Genomic DNA, 16,026 nt, shown 5'->3' on the forward strand with positions numbered 1-16,026 from the left:
TGCCATGATTTTCTCTTCCTTTTCACTGTTTTCTCTCCCTTCCACAAAATTCAATCACTAAATAAAATGAAAGGCTTTAAATGTGAAGCATTCATGAGTCATTTTTATACTTTACATATAATAGTAATACTATATAATATTTAAACAACTACAATATGCTCTAAATATATAATATTTATATAATAAATATGTGGTATATTTTATATTATAAAATTTAATATTCCGAATATACATCGTATATATTTATCATATTGAGAAAAAGAATTATATACTATGTATATCCAAATAAAATAATATTTTATACTAATAATATTTAATTTATATTTCATAATATACTTATTAAATAAATATTAATGTATTCTACAAATCATATAATATGTATAATATCTAAATATTATAAATATCATTTATTCATCCAAATATGCACTATTATACAAGCATTCATATTTATCAATAAAATATAGTTATACCACCATTTAAAACGTTACTATAATTGAAATAGAGAGAAAGTACCAATAAAATCATAATTATTGATAATTTCATTATTAGATGGGAAACTGAAACCCTTTGGTTTATATTTAAGGAAATGAACACTTCAGATGCGTGATTGTAGGTAAGGGTTTAAAGCTTTATGATAGGAATATAATTATTTAGTTGCCTTGTATATAAAATACCTATTGCAACTACGTTTGTGAAATGTTTTCTTAAATTTTGTCTATTTATGTTTTTTGCTGGGGAGAACTTATTAGGCCCAATATCCATTAGATTGATCAGCCCAACTTTAAAGCCCACAAACTCTTCTCCCGTGGGCTATGAGGCCCCTTTTATAAATACTCATAAAAATCGTCCATTCCTCTTCTTCCGTTTACTTGTAGAGAAAGAAGAGAATCCTTTTACAGAAGAACCAAATCTACACTCGAAAAGCTCCGATCAGAGATGGATCCAAAGCTAAGAGAAGTTTCACAAATTTTCGAGCGATTCAAAGCCGCTTTTGTGCGTAACGATTTCGGCGCTTGTACTACCCTACTCTCTCAGCTCAAGGTAATCGCTTCAATCAGTCATTACCACTGCTTAAACTCGTTCAAAACCCTAGTTTTTTTGTTCATAATTTTGCTCAATTTCTGAAATGTAGTATGATTGGAAATATTCTCTTCAATTAGCTTAAAATTCTTATCTTTATGGTGATAATTATTATTATATAATGCCGATTTTATGTGGAACGATTTTGATGCTTGCACTCAAACTCGTCTAAAATCCTAGCTTTTATTTTTGCAATAATATTACTCATCTTATGAAAATGTGCTATTTTTAGATTTTACTCTTATGCTGCCTTAAAAATGTTCTCTTTATGATTGCATTTATTGCGAAATTTGACACTTTTGTTAGGAACGATTTTGATACTTGCAATAGGTTATCTTTCAGCTCAAGGTAGACTATATCACTGCTGCAGCTCAAACTCATACAAAACCTTAGCAGTAGTTGTCATAATTTAGCTCTTGTTATTGAACACTTTCTATTCTGTTGCCTTAGAAGACGTATCTTTATGATAGCCCCGAATGTATGGTAGGCGCACATTACGAGTTTGAACCATGCTGAGGCCTAAATCCTGGTATTTAAGTAGGAGGGTAGTAGAGAGACGGGCACATGCTACCCCAAGTTTCAGAACCTTGTGCCACAACAGGGGTGGGCCAGCTAACTCATAGAGAATTTCTTGCTTATAAAAATAATCTTCTGTTAAGATAATCTTCATTATGATATTCGGGTTTATGCTTTGATGATTGTGTCCAGGAGATTAGGTAGCAATATATCAAATAGAATGTTTGGACCTAAAAGAGCTTCAAATGAGAGACATATCAACTTACACAGTCCATTCTATCCCGTATTTTCCAATGAACATATAAAAAGGGAGAAATGGTGGCTTAGAGATATTCGATAACTTAGTCCATCATCACGAGCTGGACACAACCAGCACTTCTAGGCAAAAGACTGATCCACTGATAAGTGTGAGATTTAGAGAACCTCTAGTTTTAGGGAAATCCTGAATGGAGTATTTGGAATGAGATGCACCAAACATAGCTGAATTTATATAGGGGAGTCATAATAGCCAACCTCGACTAGTTTAGGATTGGGGCATAGTTAATCAATTGAGGAGATAAGGTACCAAATATATATTGTTTTTGTGCGATTCTAGATATTAGCAATGACTTCTCTTACCTTTGTTATTGTTGTTTTTTAAAATATAAAGGACTTCTTTACCTTGTTGAAATCAGTTTTAGAAAACATTTTTTCCCATTAACTTTGATTTTTCTTATTGATGTTTTAGGTTCTGTTGACCGAATTCAAGAGCCTACCTCCCCTATTCCAAGAAACACCTAATGCCATCCATGAGTTGACAATTGCAAGTAATATTCTGCACTCTTCTTTATCTTATTTTGTTTATTATGTTCGCCTAATTGCTTCTGAAGATGCTGGTGGCTGGTTGTTGATTGTGTATCTATGGATTATAAGTACATTATTTTGGAGATACAATGTTCTGTTATTCTCCTTCGGGGACATCCGATAAAATTGGAACGATACATAGAAGATTAGCATGGCCCCTGCTCAAGGATGACACGATTTTGTTTTTTTTTTTCCTTCCCTTTTTCGATGTTCTTTCACCACTATGTGATATGCTCTAAATTGAAAGTGTAATGTTATGTAGTCCAACCGTTTGAAAACTAAAAAAGTAGACTAGGAGAAGGAGCAGCAATGTTTCCGAACAATTTGTTACAGTTATTACTTTATTAAAATTAAATAGAAAATGTCCTCCAAGCATGCAGGGCATGCTTGAGTTCTTTCATATATATATGAAATCTGCTACCTTTTTCAAAAAAGTATGCAGGGCATGTATTCCATGAGACCGTCTGAATGTAGACTGCTTTTCTCCTTGCTTAATGAATCACTATTTCTGATCATGTCTGGAAGTCTAGGAAAGGCAGAAAGTTGTTTGCTTGTGATTATTATTAGTATCATTATCTTTGTAGTTATAATTTAACCAAAGACCAACTATTGTTTGAAAAGTTGAATTCTATGTTTCTTTCTCAGATGGAAATGTTAATTTAAGTGAAGTGTGACCAAGGTCATGTTAGGGAATACATTGCAAAACTTGATTGCCTGTGATTTCAGCTTGTTATACTCTTCTGTCTTGCTTATTGTTGAGATTGTTGTTGGCTTACTAATACTAAGTGATTTACTTGAGTTCAGCCATGTATTTGGAGCTTGGTGAAATTTTATGGTTTTCTCAATTGTCTAAACTAATAGAATTCGATGGTATAACAATTCACAGGAGATATTTACGAACATGCGGTTGTTTTATCTGTGAAGATGGAGGACCAAGATGCTTTTGAGAGGGACTTTTTTCAGCTAAAGTCTTATTACACAGATGCACGGTATCTATGTAGTCAAGTTTTAGATCCATATACCATTTCATTCTTCTGTGCTTGTTTGACAAAAGGGAGCAATACATATATCTGTGAGAAAGCACGGGTGAAAATATGTTATATGATATTAGATCATAAATACACTACAAGAGGTCCCTATTTATAGCTATACACTACAAGGAGATATTACTCCTCTTCCAATGTGGGACAAGATTACACTATACATATCTGTAAACTAACAATATCACCTGAGGTGGCTGAGTTAGATATTTAGATTGCTTTTCTGCTAGTTTGAATCCCTGATTTCAACTAGGATATGCTTTAGGACAAGGGGGGAAAATGCCTTAGAGCACAGTTGGGTTGGTGTATGTTAGTAGCGGTCTAGTTATTCTTGTCACATCTTTGTTTTTGTCGTCATATTAAGACCTGCTGGTTGGGTCTGTTTTATAGATGCATAGCAATTGAACTGAAGAAGGTGCTTATCGTCTTCTCTTTCTTGTGATGATGCAGTGGTCGTCTTCCACCTTCCCCGCAGGAATACCCAATCTTAGGTCTCAACCTTCTGAGACTCCTTGTACAAAATAGAATTGCTGAATTCCACACTGAACTTGAGTTGCTTTCTCAAAGTGCTTTGGACAATCCATGTATAAAGCATGCTGTTGAATTGGAGCAATCCTTCATGGAAGGGGCCTACCACCGGGTGTTGAGTGCAAGGCAGACCGTGCCAGATGCAACCTATGCTTATTTCATGGATCTGCTTGCAAAGACTGTGAGGTAAATTAATTCATTCCACCCATATTCTATACTAATAGTAGCACTTGGCAGAACAGGCTGTAGATACTGACTGCAATTTTGCTCTCTCTGGTGATTGGAAGTTTTTGGGAGAACATTTTGTTGGACTGTTGCCTAAGCTTAATATTTTATATGTTCATTGGCGTAGCTGCAATCATGTTAGAGAGGTCACTTATTGCTTGATTAATGAAGTGAGATCTTTCAAGGATTAATTAGATCTACGAGAAATACTTTCTGAAGAAATTATTCAATTCCAAGGAACATAAAGAAAGTTAGAAATATATGACTCTTAATTATGTATAGAAATTCATCTTTCTCCTCCTCCCTGATTTTCCTTATTCCTTGCACTACTTAGTTAAAATGAAAATCCTAAGTTGAGAAAAAGAAATCCGCCTGAATTGAAATTCTGATTACATCTATAACTTACTGTCATTAATTGATAATTTCACTGATATTTATTTTATTTATTTGAAATTATATATTATTGGGGATAAGCATGCAAGCAGGCGCGCACACACATTCATACATTTTGTTTCTGCAGTTTTATTTTTACCTATAGTAAGGTACAGTAACTGGTTTAAGCCTAGTTTGTTTTAAACCAAATAGAAAGCGGTTAGTCTGGCTGCTTGAAGTTGGATATATTGAATGTACAACCATATTAAAGCCTCCTAAAATCCCATTTATATATACATATGTGTGTGTGTGTGTGTGTGTGCTCATCAAAAGTATATGCATATCTGTGTTCTGAATGTGTATTAATAACCAATCACCTTATAAATCCTATTGTACCCAAATGTATTGCCATGTTACATGTTAGTCTTTAGATTGAAATGGTGCAACTCCTCCTGTCATTCGTAGGGATGAGATAGCTGGATGCAGCGAGAAAGCTTATGATCGTCTTTCAACTAGTGATGCTCGGCAAATGTTGCTGTTCTCCTCGGATCAAGAACTTCTTGAATATGTTAGGGAGGTAAGCTGTGTCCCCTTTTCTCCCTCTCTCCGTTCTTTAGTTTTTTGGTAATTGAAACAAATTTTGTTAAAATAGCTTGCAAGAAGATCTCATTGGCTAAGCTTGTCCAAATCTCCATCATCTCCCCTTTCCAACCCACGAACCATCCTCAAGCCTGCTGAATGCTCTCGTGTAACCCCCCCCCCCCCCACACACACACCCCACCCCACCCCCACGCACCCACAAAAAAAAAGTTGGAGAAGTAACAGTTAACCAATGTATGCAATGGAATTTTTTCATAGCTCTCTTGCCCAGCACAAAATACCTTTGGTATTGCATCTCCATTATGTCTGCAATAAGTGGTGTACAAGGAGCTAGGACAGCTAGTAGATTGAGAGTAGATGAAGTACGTTGGATAAGTATACCCCTCTGATGAGTACTGCTTCTGCAATCATGCTAATCCTTTTTAAAGTATTTTAATATTACGACAAAAATACCTTTTTATCGTGCCCACAATGGCATCCCCAAATGGTTGTTGGGAACTGACTAACTTTGCAACCATAAACTGTGATGAACTCTCGATATAATCACCCCTCAATGAAAAATAGTTTTCATAATCTAAAGATCAAACCTCATTTTAGGATTTGCTTGGAAGTTGGAATCGAAGCAGAGTATTTCTTAAGTTTCTGTGTGTTCGTCCCCACCACTCTTCTCCTTTAAGCCACTGATAGCCCCTATCCTTGGCCTTCTTATCCTACTCAATCCTTCAAGGACAACTGTGAAATGCACAGGGATAAAGGTATCCTCTTGCCTTGAACCTCTTATACCATAAAAGGCCTATCATTACCAAGTGTGGATAGTTTCACTGTAGGGATGCACATTCTTATCCGTTGGTCCACCTATATCCCAAATCCAGTTTGTGCTTAACTGGGATCAAAGAATATTATTGACTTTTTGGAAGTCTGGCTTGAATTATATACTGCACACCTTAGTAACTGTTGACTATTGAATAAGGCTACATTCAGACTCTGTCTCGCTACCACAAAAGCGTTGGAGTCGAGAAACAATACTATTCAGCATTTTGTAGTATAGTAGCTTGATAGTGGTGTTGCATTTACTAAGATAATAAGCGTTAAATATTTGATATTGGTGATGCACTGATCCTTCCTTTTTGAGTACCAAAGCAATAAAAGCTGGGTGCCCCATGCTTCTTTAATCAGATATTTATATTCTGGATGTGTAGCTACCGGTAGATAAATGGCGCCTTCAAGTTGTGTATTTGCCTTAGAATCCTTCTCTGTTAATGTTAATATCTCACTAGTCTGCTTTTTAAACTAGTTTAACCATTTCTTTGCCTGTAAGGCTGATCAATATGAGCACTGCTTGTTTTCCTTTTCTTGAAATTATCTGATCAGAGGGTGCTGTGCAGGAGCATCCTGAGTGGGAGATCAAAAATGGGTTTATCGTCTTCCAAAAAGTAAAAGATTCTGTGCCTTGTAAGGAAATACCATCCCTTCAGCTCATCACTCAAACACTCAGCTATGCAAGGGAGTTGGAGCGAATTGTCTGAGAGGATATGCCTCTCTGTTCCTTTTGTCACTTCAACATTTCATATATTCAACTCTTAGTAGTTGACATTTCGTTGCTCTGGTTGAATTCATTGCCTTTAACCTTCATTCCGAGCTAATGATAATGAAAAGGATGTGTTACGGGGACCAGTTTTTGTATCTTAAACTGATTGTGCAACTTTCTTTTTTGTGTTTAATCTGCATTTAAAGTCAGATATATTTAATCTGTTGCTTATTTCATTCCACTTTTAGTGAAAAACACTTTGCCTGCTTCATTAGGAGGTTTCAGTGTCTGCATATATTTGTTGCTCTCAGTATACGGCCCTGGGTCACTGCAACATCTCTGTGTGATGTGTGTTTTTCCTTTTCGTAATTTGCATCATTTTCCTAAGTTTTCGAGAAGAATTATAATCGTTGTATTTGTGGTCGACTAAATCCAGGCATTAAGATGAGGACTTAGTCAGGTATCAACCAAAAGAAGGAAATGAAAAAACCCAGGACTAGTAATGTGGTTCATTTGGTTCTTGCACAAGGAACAAAGCCAGTTAATCTTGTTTTTTAACGGGAATAGTAGGATTAGGAGTAGATTGAGAGGAGTGCTGCAATTGCAGTATGGTAATTATTTTTGAGAATGTGTTTTAGTAAATGACAGGATGAAGTATGTGATAAGGCAACCCCAAAAGTCAAAACCATAGTTAAACTAGGTTTTTGGTTAATGAATAATGCGACTCCAAATAAGATCATATAATTGATGTCATAACCTTAATTTGTTTTAGAAAATTAGAAAAGAAGCAATGAACAAAATTTTGCTAAAAAGTGTTTAAATTTAATAGTATCATTCTTAAAGAATAATAAGCATCTTACCAACAAGGTGAAAGTTTAAGCGGTCAATAAATTGAGCTACTAATAAGAGTCGTGGTCGATTTCGTATTTAAGTGTAATATAATCACTAACCAAATAAGTCAATATTGCAACACTAAGAAGATAACGTGAAATTAATCCAAAAAGAAACTTGACTTATTTAACAAGGAAATATTGTAGATTGCCGGGACTAGCTTTAGGGTACGCGCTTTGCGCGTATATATATCAATGAGTGTTCAATTTTTAAAAATTTATATAAATATTATTTTCTGTATTTTAATTTACATGACATATTTTTCATATTAAAAAAAGATAGATAGATAAACTCATGTATATATTTTAGTTGTGGACGAAGACAATATATACATAGTAATTAATATTAAACAAAGATCTAATGTTATTTGTTATTAGTCCTTTTATATTTAGAAAAATATAGCTTTCGACTTGCAACTTTGAATAATTTTGATACAGAATTTTTATTTTGTGAGTTAGAAATTTTCTTTTCTGTTTCTTTTAATCTCAATTACTAATAACGTTGACTGCCTTCAACTTTTAGAAAATACTATTCCACTAACCAAAACTATTAAGTTTGCTAGTAAACTTCGTGAGTTTATTGATTAGTGCAACTTATGTACTAATAATCTGTAATTGTATCCTTCACCATATGATGAAATTTCTGACCTTGACCAATTATTTGTTTGGTTAAAGTTAAGTTTTTGTTGTTAAACTAAATGTCTCATAACACAAAATAATTCATCATCTTTCTATCTATTTAAAGACTCTTGATTACTAATAAATATTCCATCTGTTTCAAATTAATTAGAATGAATTTTTGACTATTTACCTTTATTTGTGTCTTTAATATAATATCTCTTTATTTCATTTACTTTATTTATGTGTCATCTCCATCTGCAAGAATAATTACTGCTTGAGATAAAATGAAAAAAAAATAATTACTTTTGTCTTGAACTTCTGAAATAACAAATAATTTGAAATATCTATGTTTAAAAATTTCGATAAATAATTTGAGACAGAAGGAGTAGAAATTAATTCCTTCATATTAGTCTTATATTGGCTTATTTTAACTCTAATTTCTCATCTAACTTTACTTTTAGAATAACAATAGTACCAAAAAAATAAATGGAAGAACCAATAATAGTAGTTCTTTTCTTCAAATTAAAAAGTAGTAGCAGTTTTTCATTTTTAACTTTAATGCCTTGAATGCAAGTCTAACGTTTAGTTGTGAAACCTTGAAACAATGTCAAAATTAGTTCTTATATTTGGTCCTAAATATTACTACGTAGGATTTTGAATTATAAAAGAAAAATTTTAGTTGATTTAAATGTCCTAAATATTAAGATTTCCTACTATAATAAATAAAGTTTTAGTTGACTTCAAAATCCTAAATATTAGGATATTAATAAAATGACTATTTTATTCACTATGAACTCTATTTTTAAAGAGTAAAAAAGGCGAACGACATTTCGCTAAGCGACTTCATACTTTTAATATAGTATGGGATTGAAATTTGAAATGCACTTACTAGCCGCGACGAAAACATTAATTAATAAATAAATATTTACAGCTATAACAACAGTATGATAAAGAATTCTCAGCTGCAAATAATTGCAATTACCTAATCATATCCTATCATTGTCCTTTTCGTTAAGGTATGTGAGTCCGTGACCACCTTTATTTTTTGACATATATAGTCTGAACCAAAAATAGTGGATTTAAACAAGTAATGAAGGCTAGATCCGCTCCTAACACTTTATATTTATTTCTCCTCTTATGTTATATATCTTATGGTTGTGTTAGGTTTGGGGTTATGCCATTTAATAAGTAATTTTTCATTTTCCTAGTAGGCACATTACTATTCACTCTACTGGAAACAACAACAATCCAGTATAATTCCACTAGTGTGGTCTAGGAAGGGTAGTATGTACGCAGACCTTACCCCTACCCTGGGATAGAAAGGTTGTTTCCGATAGACCTTCGGATCCCTCCCTCCAAGAACTCTCACCTTGCTCTTGGGTTGACTCGAACTTACAACCTCTTGGTTGGAAGTGGATGATGTTCACCACTAGAGCAACCCACTCTTGTCTGTTCACTCTACGGAAAAAAAAAAAGCACTACTCATTAATACCACATCTAAATTATTGACTTATTTCTACGCAATTTAATGTTATATTTATATTCTTGTAACCTTAGCAGCTTCACCTTTAATGAAAGTCTGCTTTTTTCCCAATTATTTTGGTGAAGTATTTATAGAATCAATTATGGCCTTTATTTAGCCAACATTCCCACTATGCTAAAGTAAAGAGCTTCTCCAAATACCAACATCCAATAATAATATATTTTAAATTTTCGTACCTAACCACAAATTTTAAACATGTCAAATGATAGCATAGCCTACGTAGCTTTTTTGGAACTTTTCCTCCAATACTGACAAATTATATAGCAGATTTTCTTCTTTAAGAAAGTAAAGACAAAAAGCATAAAGAAAAAAAAATCAACTTTCTCATGTAATAAGTGGAGATATTCTTTCCTTACTAATTACCACAAAATCCATCATCAATATTAACCATTATTAATATTAAACTGTTCCAAAAAGAACTCAAAGCCTAAATAGAAGAAAGTTTAGTGTGTACCTCTTTAACATGTTGTATGATTATGCTAAACTGAATACAAAATGTCCACAACATCCCAATGTTGTTAAACTGAAGAATTCAAGTAAATAGAGCTTAACAAATGAACTTTGGTTGATTAATCCTACCACAACAAAATCATGTTAGTTGAGCATTGTGTCTAGTTCAAAGAAAAGCTACCCAAAGATAATAGTCGGACGGGAGCAAATCTCAGCACGGATGCTAAATAAATGAGGAGAAGGAGGGTGTGTGTGACGCTTATGATGGAGGGTGAGCTAATAAACGCAGATAAAGAATGAGTAAATATAACATTTTAGACAAATTTCATATTAAAAAAAAGAATAAAATAAGGTATTATATAAGAAAACACAACTTTTGGTGGTACACACGAGCAGATCCATATGACCCATTGTGCAAAAGTGAACAATGCATACGTTAGACGATCAATCACTATTCTTTTGTGTGGGGGTGGGAAAAAGAAAAAAAATAAGCTACCTTGAAAACGAGGTAAAACATTTTCAACCATGAATTTTGGCACTAAATGTTAAAAGCATATTTGGAGGATAATGGTTCTTGCCTTTGAGAAACATGCCTCACTTTTCAGAATTCACTATATATATGTATATATGATGGCCCATTCTTTTTTGGAATTTAGATTCTTGATACCCCACAATCCTGTCTCTCCCACATCTCTTCCCACCACTTGTATTATTGATCTTTTGTCCCTTTTCTGCTCCCTTTTCTCACTTTTTTCTTCTCCTGAGTTTCCCAGTTACAATAATTCATTCTTGAATAGCAGGTTTGAACAAAAAGTTTGAATCTTTATTTTACTTTTTGTGGGATTATAGGATATATATATATATATATATATATATATATATATTCACTATTATAGCCAAGTTCAGTATGGTCTAAAGCTTGTTTACTTATATAACTAGCATCTATCTCGTATTTTGTCGATGAGAGATTAACCTGAGGTGTCACATATTTAATAGCCCAGCGTACTAGTGATATTGTTCGCTTTGGACCTAGTCATGCAGGGTTTTAAAACGCGTTACTACGGTCTAAGGTTTATTTATTTATATATAACCAACATCTTTCCCGTGTTTTGTTAATTCGAGGTGGGATTCGCCTAGGGTATCACAAATTTAAGAGGTATACTCTGTTCTTTTTGAGTTATTGTCAAGAATCAAGATATATTTAAAGCTATCACATGTTTTTTGTGTCTTTGCTTTTATTGAGTAAAGAGTTGCACGTTTACTCCTGAAAAGTGAAAAATATTAGTAGTACTAACATTGGTAATTTCATTGGTGGCAGGTTTGAAAAAAGTTTCAGCTTTTTCATCTAACAATGGGAAATGAGTTTCCATCATTTTTAACAGCAAATGGTCCTCAAGAAAGCTCCAACTATGATGAAATATTTATGCAGCATAGTTTGCAGTTCTCTGATAGTTTAAAGGTAGATGCTTTAATTTCTCCATTACAAATTCTATGCTTAATTTTCATGTGATAATATATAAATCTTGGTTTTATGGTATAAATGGAGTTTTCGTTTTTATTTAGGTACACTGACAGTATAAAGAGCTTTAAACTATCAGTGTAGTTTTACTATGTTATATTCCCTATGGTCCATTTTAATTGATTTTTTGGCCTTTTCTTTTGTGGTCTTAATATTTGATTTTTTCAGATATTCAAAGTTGTCTTGAAGCAAAGAGTATTGAAGTATCTATTATATTTTCAATGAACAAATTAAGGTTAATATGTTCAACTTCATTGTTAATTAATGCTAAAAGGTGAATTCCTTAATGTGTTAAAACAGCCAAAAAATCAATTAAAGTGAACTGGAGGAAGTATCGGGTTATCACTTTACTTTCTAAGTAGGAGTGGCAAACGGGTGGGGCGGGGCGGATATGGTTCGGGTCGAGCCGGGTAATGAAAAACGGATAAATTATCCGACCCGGCTCATATTAATACGGATAAAAAATGGGTTAACCGGCAGATAATATGGGTAACCATATTATCCATGACTTCTTACATATTATCACTTTTGGGAGAATTCTTAGTCTCCCCAACTTGAGGAACCCCTAATTTGAGGCTTTACAAATGTAAAAGTTAGACTCATTGGTTACCCATTGATTATCCATTTTCTAAATGGATAATATGGTTCTTATCCATATTTGACCCGTTTTTAAAAAGTTCATTATCCAACCCATTTTTTAGCGGATAATATGGGTGGTTAACTGTTTTCTTTTAACCATTTTGCTACCTCTATTTCTAAGTTATGATACCAGACTTCAAATAAAGATTTAACTATTGATGTAGCTAAACTTTACGTGCTAGTGTCAAAAACCTCAGTATACATAACTTAAACTCTTGGTTTGTGATAATTAGGACTTGAAGAATTTAAGGAAGCAGTTGTATTCAGCTGCAGAGTACTTTGAATCTTCTTATGGGGAAAATGAGCACAAAACATTGTAAGTCTAAAGTCATTCCCTTTCTTATTGAAAATTTTTGTTAACTCATTGGAGTTTTACTAATTCTTTGTTAAAAAATATGTGGTACAGAGTGATAGAGACTTTGAAAGATTATGTGAGTAAAGCTCTAGTTAGTAGTGTGGATCATTTAGGGTCTGTGGCATGTAAATTAAATAGCTTCTTGGATGAAAAAGTTGATGAATTTTCTACAACCAAGCTTCGTTTCTCATGCATGGAACAGGTAACATTTACCAATCTTTCCCTCCTCACCCCCTTTCTCTCTCTCTCTCTCTCTCTAGACAAACACACACACACACACACCAGAAAGCATAACTGCTTTATTTTATAAGATGTTAAATATGTCTCAAAGTTAGTTCCTTTACGTTAGAGTACTCCACGTTCGTTTGAGAAAATGTGTTAGTTATCTTTTTATATGGTCTTGAGCAATTCTCACGTGAGGTTTACTTAGGCCCGAGGTCTATTTTCTTGACATGTTAATAGGTCAGAGTCACCTCTATTCTCGGTTTACCCAATTTTGGGTCCCATGTTATGTTGTACACGTCCGAATGTTCAGCTCTGATCAGGGGCGGAGCTAGAGTGCGTGGACGGGTTCGGCCGAACCCACTAGCTTGGTTCAAACCTTATATTTGTCTTTAAAAGATCTTTTATGTATAAATTATTAATTTAGAACTCAATAACTTAAAATGATTAGAATACCTAACCCATAAGCTTGAAATACTGGCTATGCTCTTGGCTCTGATATGTAGCTTTGGGTAATCCTTACCTCATGTACTAACTTTTGGAGTTAGGCCCGTGGTACATCTTTTTACTGTTTTAGGCAATATACAAGATTGACTTATTTTTCACCTCATACCTTGTGGCTTTAATTAATGATATGAATATTTGTAGAGTAAGAATCATGAGTCTCATGTCTTACCATTTTTTTTGGGTGTTACTCCAAATTAGAAATTGCAAACATGCCAAGAATTCGTTGATCGCAGTGGCCTCTTGCAACAATCCTTTGTAATTCTGACTCCAAAGCAACATAAGCGTTACATGACTTCAGGCAATGATCTTTTTCCCTCCTCTTCGTTAGTACTCCCTCTGTTCCAAAAAGATTGGCACTATTTCCTTATTAGTCTATTCCAAAAAGATTGATATCTTTCAATATTTTCTTAATTGGTCGCAATTACAGCCACACAAATGCTATGATAGATTTCAAACTACAAGTTTCAAAAGTTTTACAGACATACAAATGTTATGGCTTATTTAAGACTACATATCTTAAAAGTCTTTCATTCCTTATTAAAGTTTGTGTCAAGTCAAACTAAGACAATCTTTTTTAAACGGAGAGAGTATTATTTTTGCATTCAATACTTTTATAACACAAACAAATGTGTTTTGCTTCAATTTCACTCTCAAGTGTTCACATTTTGCAGCTGCAGAGACACAACCTGCAGTTCTAAAACCTCGACAAAGACATAAGGAACAGAACCTGTGTCCTAAAGATGACCTGCAGCTGCCTAAGCAAGGTACTTTATTTGACATATTCTTGTTCTTTTTGCTCCTTTGAACTCTGTTGAATTGTATGACCGTCTCATCAATAAGCCATTAGCGAGAATAAAAATTTTATTCACTAAATTATATCTTTAACAACCTAAACTTTTATATAAGATGATCATACAATTTAATAAGGAGCGTGTTAAAACATAACGTAATTAACAAATTTAATGTGTGATCTCTCAAGCAGCTTAAGCTTTTAGATAAGACAGTCACGTAATTTACCAATTTGTTTTTAATCTTTGCCCTTTTGTAGTTCTTTTTCTTCTTAACTTTCTTTGATTCTTCTGTCTGCCATTAGGTGATTGTTTCCCTCATCCTTTTCAAGCTCTACCATCAAAGCCTCATTCATCTAAACCAAAGTACGTTTAAGTTTTCAATAAATGAGGATACTCTTGATAAGTTTTTTTTTGTTAGTTTGCCTTTAAAAGTAGTAATCATATGAAACATTGCCACAGGAAAAGGCATTCCAAGATTTCATGGACAGATGCTTCTCCAAATCCTCTCAACTTCTCGTTCACAAGGGTAGCATCCACCAAAGAAGTTGGTAAGTACCAAATTAAATTCTAGTTATACAAAGTACAGTTCAAGAATGGGAGTCTTGGCGTAACTGGTAAATTTGTTGCCATGTGACAAGGAGGTCACGCGTTCCGAGCCATGGAAACAGCCTCTTGCAGAAATGCAAGGTAAGGCTGCATGCGTATGATAGACCCTTGTGGTCCGGCCCTTCCCCGGACTCCACGTATAGCGGGGGCGTAGTGCACCGGGCTGCCCTTTTACACAGTACAACTCAAAAGACTTAGTAAATTATCACAGATTTACCTTCGTGTGTAGAAGTTGAACTCAATTAACACATTCAATAATGAAACAGGGAAAAGATCAGTTTCACCACTTAAATTTGCTCTCAAGCGCTCTGGATCTGTCAATAGATCAGTTTCTCCTCTCATGCGTTTTGGATCCGTTATCAGTAGATCAATTTCTCCCAGCACTTCCAATAATAAAGTGAGGGTAAGGACTTTTAGCAAGTACATTATATTTGTGGCAAAGAAAAGTTGTATCTGTTCATACTAAATGATTGTATTATATGTTTTTGGATAAATATTACAGTGTCCATCTGAGCCACGGCGGGCAGTTTCCTTGTCAATAAATCCAGAAAGAATTGGTGCAAAGGATATTCAAGACTACAGCAGAAAGAGTAAAAATGTACTTACAGCATTCCTCAGCCTTCATAGTCATGGATCAAGAAAGGGAAATATACCTTCCAGATACCGCGACGACAGATGATGAAATCAGAAAATAGAGATATCTTCAAGTAATTTGGAATTTTGGGTGCATAAAGGATGTGTTAGCCTTCTTCTACAGCTAAAAGGCAATGCTTTCATCAATGGATAGTTGAGTATGAATAAGCATGGGAAATGAGGATGGAATCATGGAAATGGGAACTGGCTTACTGCATGGGCAAAGAAATGGAAATCCCAATAAAAGAAAGTTCAAAAACTGTGTAAAATGTAAACTACTATGCCATTTGCAGGGTAATGCCAACATCTCCTTTCAGAAATGAGATTAAATAATTTGAATAAAGAGAAATAAAAACAAAAGACTGAATGTACAATGGTGCTTAATCAAAGAATAATTGAATGAACTAAGAGCAATGTAATTGAGAGTTCATTGCCTTCGTCTTGTAACCATACAAATTGGAACTTCCCCTGTACGTGTAAATTGTAAGTTCATACACGTTATTATGTCTTCATATTAT

General features: G+C 33.9%; 2 protein-coding genes and 1 pseudogene across 3 annotated transcripts; all 3 read left to right on the top strand.

Annotated features, from left to right (window-relative positions):
- The first annotated feature begins 849 nt into the window (after positions 1-849).
- On the top strand, positions 850-6,894 carry LOC104119383 (26S proteasome non-ATPase regulatory subunit 8 homolog A-like). The gene is made up of 6 exons (XM_009630872.4): positions 850-1,041; positions 2,324-2,402; positions 3,326-3,428; positions 3,930-4,193; positions 5,070-5,181; positions 6,590-6,894. The coding sequence occupies exons 1-6, from the start codon at positions 937-939 to the stop codon at positions 6,728-6,730; spliced, it is 804 nt and encodes a 267-aa protein (XP_009629167.1). The 5' UTR covers positions 850-936; the 3' UTR covers positions 6,731-6,894.
- LOC117273226 (U6 spliceosomal RNA) lies at positions 2,540-2,632 on the top strand (annotated as a pseudogene).
- Positions 6,895-10,886: 3,992 nt separating the features above from the next.
- LOC104119385 (protein ABIL2-like) lies at positions 10,887-16,020 on the top strand. Of its 2 annotated transcripts, none has more exons than XM_070182921.1 (10): positions 10,887-11,036; positions 11,555-11,695; positions 12,628-12,710; positions 12,801-12,951; positions 13,677-13,776; positions 14,150-14,242; positions 14,572-14,632; positions 14,729-14,817; positions 15,142-15,278; positions 15,378-16,020. In XM_070182921.1, the coding sequence occupies exons 2-10, from the start codon at positions 11,588-11,590 to the stop codon at positions 15,552-15,554; spliced, it is 999 nt and encodes a 332-aa protein (XP_070039022.1). In that variant the 5' UTR covers positions 10,887-11,036; positions 11,555-11,587; the 3' UTR covers positions 15,555-16,020. The 2 variants fall into 2 exon arrangements, with proteins under 2 accessions (XP_070039022.1, XP_009629169.1); XM_009630874.4 differs by lacking the exon at positions 10,887-11,036 and adding an exon at positions 11,100-11,392.
- Positions 16,021-16,026: the final 6 nt, after the last annotated feature.

Source organism: Nicotiana tomentosiformis, chromosome 8, assembly GCF_000390325.3.
Source record: "Nicotiana tomentosiformis chromosome 8, ASM39032v3, whole genome shotgun sequence".
Classification (NCBI taxonomy): Eukaryota; Viridiplantae; Streptophyta; class Magnoliopsida; order Solanales; family Solanaceae; genus Nicotiana; species Nicotiana tomentosiformis.